The sequence below is a fragment of the Kogia breviceps genome, chromosome 14 (genome assembly GCF_026419965.1).
Source record: "Kogia breviceps isolate mKogBre1 chromosome 14, mKogBre1 haplotype 1, whole genome shotgun sequence".
In the NCBI taxonomy this organism is placed as follows: domain Eukaryota; kingdom Metazoa; phylum Chordata; class Mammalia; order Artiodactyla; family Physeteridae; genus Kogia; species Kogia breviceps.
This window is the reverse complement of record NC_081323.1, coordinates 49,756,398-49,765,859: the sequence shown is the minus strand read 5'-3', so window position 1 is coordinate 49,765,859 and position 9,462 is coordinate 49,756,398. Positions and strand designations below refer to the sequence as shown.

The following is a 9,462-nucleotide window of genomic DNA, read 5'->3' as shown; positions in this document are numbered from 1 at the left end:
GTTGAACTAGCTAAATGTAAGGCAAGCTATTGATACTATGTATTATAATCTAATCACAGTTTTATCAGTGTGGCCTTGGAGATCATCTTCTGTGCATTAACTCTGGTGTGCATTTAGCTTGTGTGAACGTATTGAAAAACGTGTTTCAAGGCAGGTTAATTCTGTGCCTGTAACTTTAACAGTTAAGCAGCTTTTGGAAGGGCAGTTCTAGCTTGTTTACACTTCAGATCCTGGGAAGGTCTATTTGGAGGGAAAGGACTTCTCCCCTGGGCAGAATTTCCTTGGGTAGTGGAGGGATAATTGATGTGATGGAAGTGAGTAAGCTAGTAGAAAAAGCACATCTGGAAAACTAAAAGCAGACAAAGAGGGCTGCCAGTATCCACAGCTTTTCGAGGAGTGGGGGGAATCTGGGTATTTCAGGCTGGTAGAAAGGGAGGAATTGAGATGTCCGTTGATTAGCTCATGGAGAGCAGGGCGGGACTCTCCCACCTTCTGCTCCCTGCCTTGTGCTTGCTGGAAACTGCCTGGGAGGCTGGCTGAGTCGGATCTAGTGGAGGGGCTGTGTGTGGAAGGCTCAAAAGGCTGCTTGAGGAGAGACAGGTTTCTAGATGGAGTCTTGGTAGAGGTTGGCTGCTTCCTCTGGGCCGAGGAATGGAGCCAGCGTGAGCCCGTTTGCTGCCCATGGAGACCCAGGTTGACCTCTGAGGCCTTGTGGGATCCCTCCTGCTCTCCCCGCGGTTACTGTGCTCACGAGGCTGTGCCATTGCTTTTTGTGGGTCGTGTCATGCAGCCCTTGTCATCTCCACAACTTAACAGGAGGAAACCTGCCCAAAGTCACACAGCTAGAATCCGGCAGAGCCCCCTTTCCTCTTGTGCCTTGAAGTCGCCTTCCACCTCCATGGATTCACCACTTCCTGCTCTTGAGAAACTGCCTCTGTGACTTCTCTTTGTGCTTTGTGCTCAGCCCATCCTTTTACTCCAGTGAATCTTGTTGCTAAATCTAATGGACATTTCATATTCTCATCTTCCTCAGTTCTAACCCTGCAGACCCCTTGCTTTTCCTTCTATCTCCTAGGCTGCTTTGTCTCTGCCAATTTGTTCTCCACTGAAGATAATTAGATATTGCTAGCCCTCAGGCTCAATCCTTGATCTCCTTAAGCAGTCATCAGCACTCACCTTGACTCTGATTTCTAAGGTAGCATGTCTGGCCCAGCCCTTGCCTCTGAGCTCCAGTCCCAAGGCATTGACTGCCTTCTCTTACCTCTTCCCCCTTCCCCTTTCCCCCTTCCCTTCTCTTCTGTATCTCCAAGGCCATCTTTACACAGAAATGTCTCCATCCTCTCCCCTGAAGCTCCGCCAGCATCCTCTCCCAGTTTCCTGACACTTCACTACCTCCAGTTTGTGAGATGCATGTAAACTCAGTCTTTCGTCACCACAGCTACCACCCTGGTCTAAGCCACCGCCCTGTCTCATCTCAGCAGTTATCCCTTCCAGTCAGCCCTCCAAATACTAGCCTGAGGGTCCCATCTCACACTCCCCTATTAGAGGCAGTGGGGGTGGTAGTGGCTGTGGTCATGGTCCAGGTGTGAAAGGAAGGTGGTCAAACCAAGATGGGAGCAGTGGATGGTCAGGTAGAGAGAGATGCTTTAGAGGGTTGAGTTTAGAGATGTGGAGATTGGAAGTGGGGGACGGAGGTTCTGTGAGGGCACCTAGGCTTGCTGGGGAGACTTGGTTTTGGGCTGCCTGATTTTTGATGCCAAATAGGTAGCTGGATATTTAGGTCAGAGACCTGAGAATGATGTGCATGTAGGTGGGTAAAATGTAGGTGGGAATTTAGTGAATCCCAAGGTAGAGTGAGAATAACAAGAGATGTGCAGAGAAGGAAAAGGCTGCGAAGAACACTGAAGAGTGGTCAGAGGGGACTAGCGCAGGGGGCCTGTTGCTCAGGAGACTTGAGGGGAGAGGAGCTCTCCAGGCACCTGCATTAAGAGGAGGTTTCAGAGGCGGCACAGATTTGGTTGCAGGGCCATGGATGGCCTTGAGGGGGAGCAGTTTCCCTGAAGCTATGGGGCCAAAGCTGAGCTGCAGAGTCCTAGTGAGGGTTGGTGAGTAGAAACAGTAGCTGCCACAGGATGGCTTTGGACCAGGAGATGTTTTTTTCTCCTCCCAACAGAATAGTTCGTATTTCCAGACCTGGGATATAGCTAGAGGGGTGAGGTGTGGGCCAGTTCCACCACTGCAACCCTTCTGAGCACTGGTGTTCACATTTGGGAGACTGCTTGACTGTATCCAGCCACACCTGTGGTGCTGAGGCCAGGGTGGCAGGGGGGGCCTTGGCCTCTCTGCCTTCTCCCTTGCTGTGGCCTGGTGCTCCACTCATCAACCCTGACTGGCGTCCCACTGGCACCCCACATCATGGGAAGAGATAAGCCAGGCTCCTCTGTCACAATCACCTGTTGCTGGTGACCAATTCTGTTTGTTCAGAACCACTCTTCAGCTCTTGCTACATGGGCTTAAGTGGGATGTGGGTGACCAAGGGTGTGTACATGATCAGCACAAAGTATTTTTTTTTTTTTTTTGGCAGTATGCGGGCCTCTCACTGTTGTGGCCTCTCCCGTTGTGGAGCACAGGCTCTGGACGCGCAGGCTCAGCAGCCATGGTTCACATGCCCAGCCTCTCCGCGGCATGTGGGATCTTCCCGGACCGGGGCACAAACCCATGTCCCCTGCATTGGCAGGCGGACTCTCAACTACTGTGCCACCAGGGAAGCCCAACACAAAGTATTTTTAAAATCTGCTTTTTATTTACATTTAAGTCAATTACATGCATGTCTTATTTTTTAAACAAGAGTAATTAGCAAAATGCATTAAAATTTAAAAATAGCAATTAAATATACAAAAATATATAGCTTACAAAAAACTGCAAATGTTTAAAAATATTCTGCATAATTCTTAGTGTACAAACATGTCTATGAAACCTGAGGCTCAGCATTTCATAAACCTTTTTTTGAGGGAGTTATACGATATCTAGTGAATAAACCCCAATGGGCTTAAAACTCTAGGACTAATATCCACTCTTTCTGGCAAAGATCTGTCAAGAGACCCAGAGATGACAGTTCAGGAACACTCTCTTGGAAGACTGCTCTGTCACCAGGAAGGACTTCCTAACACTAGCCCCATCTGTCTCTCCTGCTCTAGCGGAGGGGGGGCCTGGGAGGGAAGGGGTGGATGGAGGGATGGTGTGCACCTGGCCCGAGACACAGGTCCGCCAGGCTTGTACTGGCCCAGGGAGCTGAGAGGGGCTTCATGGAAGAATAGACAAGTCCCTTGACACTGGTGGGGCCCACAATGTGGGTACATGTCCCTGGAGCAGGGAGACCCTGACACTATAGCCACAGAAGTGAGCACTGGGTCGGTAAGCCAAGTGTGCTGATGCTTGGTCTAAAAGTGGAATAAAACTCTGCATCTTGCAACAACAATTTAGGCTCTGAAGCTGAACTGGAATAATAACATTTACTGAACAAGCCCCTCTGTTTTCCTCCTGTTCCCAATCAAGTGGAAGCACATTCCATGGCACGTGGAAGCCTTCGTTAATCTACTAAAGGAACATGACCCAGCATTTTCCAGTTATCAACTGCAAATTTCACCAGAATTAAGACACTTTCATCTCCTTTACTCAAATTCCTAAATGCTAATGATGAAAGACAAGAGGTTCATCAAATGACAGAAGAGTGGAGTTTCACATACAATTCCTTTCCGAGTTTCAGGTCAGGGGCCCAAGTTGCACTTTTAATCTAGGGAATCCCTGGGCTGCTGTTCTGTGTGGCAGGATACCAGGGAGGTGGATGAGGAATGAGAGGCACAAGTCCATGCCCCTCCCCGCAAGGCTGCCTGGAGGAAGCAGCTTTAACCTGGATCTCCTGCAGGGGCAAGAATGAACTTAATTTTTTTTTTTTTTTTAAAGAAAATATTGGTGGGATAATTTCTGTTGTTGAAAAAATGTTGGGCGAGGAGAAATTCTATTGGAACATTTTCTTTTTAGTGTGTTCATAAAGAGTGGGAAGGGAAAGAGAGTAGGTTCATGAACTTGAACATGAACGTTCGGCCATATCTGCTGTTAATGCTGAGGCAGCTGACCACCTATTTGCTTAGCAACATCGGAGACGTCTGCCCCACAAAACAGAAGGATGCCTCAGCCTTCAGTTACTGCTGCTTCTCAAACTCCTGCCTCAAAACATGGGCTTGCCTAAGAAACCATGACAGTTGTAACCAGACGTCACTGCTGGGCTCTTGGTCCTCACTTGAAACTGGATTGGGGGGCTGAGGCGCAGCTGCAGTCTGTCCAGGCTCCTGCAAAAGCTGCTGGACTGTGCTGTTGCTTTTGGCTGTGGAGCCTGCTCTTGAGTGTCCTGCAACAGACTCAGAAAGATAGGCTGGAAACTGGTTGTGCTGTCTTGTTATTTGGGCATCAGTGGTTAGGGTCAGGGAGGGATTGTAGTTTGATTGGGATAGCAAACTAGAATTTCATCATGCTGCAATCAGTGGAAACTCTGCCTTATTCAAAAGGAATGTGATTATAGAAATAGCCCCCAATTCTGGGCTCACCTTTTACATATATTCTGACTTCTGGGATGGTTCTTCCCACATGACTAGGAATGTTCCTTGAATATACTTGCCTGGTATTACACAAGTAAAGTAAAAAAATTATACACATACACACAGTTGATTCTTGAACAATATAGGTTTGAACTGAGCAGGTCTACTTACACGTGGATTTTTTTCAATGAATACATTCTACACGATCCAAAGTTGGTTGAATCCTTGGATGCCGAACTGCGGATATGGAGGGCTGACTGTAAAGTTATGCGCAGGCTGTACAGGGGGTCAGCGCACCTAACCTGTGTTGTTCAAGGGTCAAGTGTGTGTGTGTGTATGCACACATACCCACACCCCATACACATGTACATGTGTGTGTACTTGTACATTCATAAATAATCTCTGGAAGAATCCACAAGGAACTAATAGTGTGTGCTCAAGGGGTGAGGAACTTGGCTTGCTTGGAGGTCAGGGATGCAAGGAAGACAACTTTATAATTTGTGAACCACTTGAAGGGATTACCTATTCAAAAAATTAAGGAATATTCAGCACTGAGCAACCATGTTGGGGAGCACCGTGGGCAAAGGTAAATGGAAGTGACTAAGGAAGATCAAGAGGGGAAAGGGAAGGGAGCCAGGTGAACTGGGACCCAGGGGAGAGCCCCTACATCTCAGGAGGCTCTCTGCTGAGGTTGTTTCTACTGGGACAACAGAGGAGCCCCATGTGGCCAGCGTGATGGTGTCACCTAGTAGCACCAGCCCCCATGACTCTAGGCCTGCCTGCCAGGCTCCAGACATGGTGGCCAGTTCCCCACAAGAGCTGGTGGGGACACCCTTACTACAATCCCTGGGTGGGCAGATAAGGAAACAGGCTTTGGGAGGCTAACTTGCAGGAAGGCACGTGGCTAGTGAGTGGCAAGGTGGTGATTCAAATCAAGCTGAGCACCTTTTCTCTCCAGAGCTCTGGGGATGCCTTCCTGTGTGCATTTCATAATTCCCAGTCGTTCAGGGTAGCTTAGAAGAATGGGACCAGGCTATGAAGATGATAGGCTTTGGAGCAGGTAATGTGGAAAGGAACAGGGTGTGAGGTCATTCGTTTGATGGATTTGAGGGGCTAGGCACCGGGGAAAGGATCTTTGTCAAGACTTGTCAAGAACAGGGTGTTTGGCAATGGTGTGAGGTCCCCTGTATCCCTCAGCCCAGACTTCCCCATGGGCCACCTGCTCCCATCTGGCCATTACTGTCTTGTCCTGTTCCTTGGCTAGGGCCTTAACTACTAGCGATAGGCCTAACCAAATCACTGTGGCAAAGAAAAGCAGCAGATGACAACTAGCATGTTAGGCCTACTCAACCAGGAATCAAGTCAGGCTGGTTTCGTTCCCTGTTCCTAAAGCCAGCTGAATTCAGCTGTACCCCTAGTAACAACTAGATCATGATTCACCCACCCATGCAGTCCAGTTGAGGCTGAGTTTTGCTCCACTAACCCACAGTATGCAACACCCAATCTCTGAGTTGCTTAAGACACATTAAGATGAAGTTAAAAAATCACGTTACCTGCCAGTGGCCCAAAAGCAGACCCAGAGTCCTCACATATCTACAGATTAACAAAAGTCAACAACTCATGGAGATAGATTTGGACAGGGCAGCCTCACTGGTGTCACTGTGAGCTTGATCAAAGAGTATTAAGGGATCCTTGTTCTTTAAAAATAATTTTTTTGAATGGAGATTTGACCTTGTCCTTCACATAAAACTGTGATTTTAATCAGAGTTAAAGGAAGACATAAATTAAACCCTGGCCGTTCTCAGTTACAGCAGTGCAGCACAGGGACATTCTGGAGGAGGACCCAGATGTGGGGAGCAAACACATTCACGTTGTGTTGCTAAGAGTAATTACTGCAGGTGACACTGGCCATGCCAAGAAAGGGAAGATGACTACAAGCATAGCGAACACTCTTAACCACTCCAGTGTCAAGCCCCACCTTAGTAGAAGAGCTGGGTTTTTAAAAGCCCTGCACATTCACAAGTGTTGAGGTCATGGTGTAAAGCAGACCCATGATGGTGCCTAGTGGGGAGTGCACAGCACTCTCAAGCTTTCCTCTAATGGATAGGCTTTGGATGTCTGGTCCAACTGGCCTTTAGCTGTGACACTGTGAAATGAATTAATTTGCCTCCCTACAAATAGAGGGACTTCGTGAGGCTGCCTCCTTGGTACTGACGCACTGAAAGGCTATAATCTTGCAAAAGCTGTGAGATGAAATAATTTGCAGTATAGAACACAAGAATTCCTCCTTTGAAGGGAAAAGTTCTATTTCCTATTGGAACCCCATAACTAAGAGGTGACATTTGTCCCAAAGCCATTATGTGAAAATGGTGAGTGCTGGCTATGAATGAGGCTAGTCCAAAGTAAGCCTGCTTCTGATATTGGTCATTGAAAACATTTCACTATAAACTGGGTGCTTTGCAGCGTTCAACTCTATTGTGCTACAAAATAGAGAATGCAGGAACAGAGGGTGAAAGTAGGAGTGTACAAATAGTTATTTTCATGGGTGCCAGACGGACTAAGGCTTTCATATAAATATTCCACACTTCTCTTGCCCTGTTTAAAGAAGCCGTCCAGTTAGCATATCACGAATAGGTCACACATAGGGTACAGCCAATTCCGACCAACTGGATTTGTAATTTCCCAAACTGGATTCTGCCGACACTTTTCTAGGCTAACGGGAATTTTCCTCCTCATCTGATCCCAGCCACGTGAGCCAAGGACAGGTTCCCTCGCCCGTTCTAAGAGGGTAGAGGCTGGGAAAGAAAATTCCCGGAGACATGCCATGAACAGAGTAGCGAAGTTTCTTCCACTCTCTCTGTATCATGCAGGCTGTATTTCCAATGAGGAAGTGCCTCCAGAAACTGCTCCCACTCATACTTGTGGGATGGAGCAGAGAGGCAAAGCTGTTGATGAGGAGTCCCACCCCTATGATGGAGGGAGGTGGCGAGCAGGGCTGTGGAAGAGAACTTTCTATCCGACCCAATGCTGTTTCACATAGCTAACATAAAAGAGTCATGCATCCTGCTGGACTCTGAGTCATTTCTAGAAAAGTTGGACAGAAAGAGCCAAAGAGCAGCATGCATTTCTCCCCTATAAAGACACTTTCAATTAGTTATCCAAGTCCAAATACTGAAGCACATACCAATGGTGAATAGCCTTGCAGGAGCTTCCTGAAACTACTCACAATTTCTGGCATTTCCCTGGCTTCAGAATTACATAGGGATCTTATTTGGGATACTTTAAATTGTTAAGTCAACGATGGGCATTTTCTTTTGATTAGAAAGAGAGATAGGGCAAGAGAGGGAAGAGAACAGAGAAGGATGGGGAGAAGCAAGGGGGTTAGCATCCTCCTCTCAGCAGGGCCAAGAGGACTGGCTGTTGTCAGTAAGATGCTCCTCTTTGGAGCCATGTGAGGGGCTTACAGCAGCTTCCTACTGAGGCAGTGGGCCAAGACCAGCAGGTATGCTGGAACCACACTGCATATATGGGAATGTGGGCAGCACCCTGAGGCCCCCAGGTCATGCAGGGACAGCATGGGCTCAGAGGCCCACCCCCTGCTGGGGCTCCTGAGGGCAGCTTGGCTGTGCCTCACTGGTGAGTAGGAGGGGAAATAAGAGGAAATGGCTTTTGACCAGACCTTTCCAAGCACATCTAATGTTTTTAGCTTAGATGATTTGATAAGCAAGTGTTGTGAACTTGAGGCAGGACCAGTGGTGACGGGTACTGCTGCTTTTTTGTAACCAAAGCCCTTGGGTTCCAAGATGGCCTTATCAAAGGGACATAACGTGAAAAGGCTTGTTGGCACTGCCTCCGGCACTGCAGCCGGTTGTGCTCGGGCTGAGGTAACCACTGTTTTTACTTGGCTTGGGCTGCCAGGAGGGTTTGCTGCTGCAAAGGCATGCACGGTCTGCATAGAAGCTCATGTGTCCACAGGGTCAGGGTGGGGGTGGCTTTAAAGACCTGCCCTCAGTTCCCTTCTCTAACACTTGTGTTTATCATCCCTTCTGCTTGATAAAGATTCACCTTGACATGGAGATAAGTGTCTGGGAGACAGAGTGCAATGGAGTTAGCAAGAGACCCTCATGAGGTTTCTTGAACCAAACCTGCAGGCTCATCTACTACTCTTCTCTTGGCATGGGGTAGTGTCAGAGTACTTTGGTTGTCACAAGACCCAGAAGTCTCGGTTCCCAGCCTAGTTGGCCCAAGAGTTCTTCATTAGACAAAGGAAGTGGCAGCTGGTGCCCCAGGTAGAGCAGCCAACACAGAGACTGCTTGTGCTCCTCCTGGCTCCACGCAGACATTGGCTCCTGCAACAGTTTGATCCTTGTGATGAGCTATACAATGTTCTCTGCCCCAGGGAGGGGCCCCTGTGGGGGTCCACGGTCCTGCTTACTATGCAACTGGGCCAGCTGCAGAACCGGCATGTTGCACAGTGGACATACTTTGCGAACCTCCAGCCACTTAATAAGGCACCTGCAGAACGAGACACCACAAGAAGGAAGATGTCAGTCCCATGCTCGTGGCACCCCCTGCCCACATGCCTCACATGTTGAACATAGCTGTTGCTCAGAGTTGGGGACTGGAGTGAACAGCCAAGTCCCGAAGAGTTTTACCACTGGGTGGAGAATGCATTTCACCCTCTGGAGGAACCAGAGACTCCAGTTTACCAAGAAGCTACAGTCAGTATGCTATACCCTCAGTCTTCCATGACTTCTTAAAGAATGATGTACATTGAGGAGGGTGGTGGGAAGGAGGAGAAATGAAGTTTTCTAATAGAAATACAAAACACATAAAATTGCAAGAGAAGGGGGACTATTAAATATGT

The 9,462-nt window shown here is 48.2% G+C and overlaps 1 protein-coding gene across 6 annotated transcripts in view; it reads right to left on the bottom strand.

The window, feature by feature from the left end:
• Nucleotides 1-7,048: 7,048 nt before the first annotated feature.
• RNF24 (ring finger protein 24) overlaps nt 7,049-9,462 on the bottom strand; it is a 145,934-nt gene continuing 143,520 nt past the window's right edge. For all 6 annotated transcript variants that reach the window (XM_067013028.1, XM_067013026.1, XM_067013029.1 and 3 more), the window contains one exon: nt 7,049-9,110. In XM_067013028.1, the coding sequence (XP_066869129.1) occupies nt 8,972-9,110 (139 nt within the window). In that variant the 3' untranslated portion in view covers nt 7,049-8,971. The remainder of the gene's footprint in view (nt 9,111-9,462) is intronic.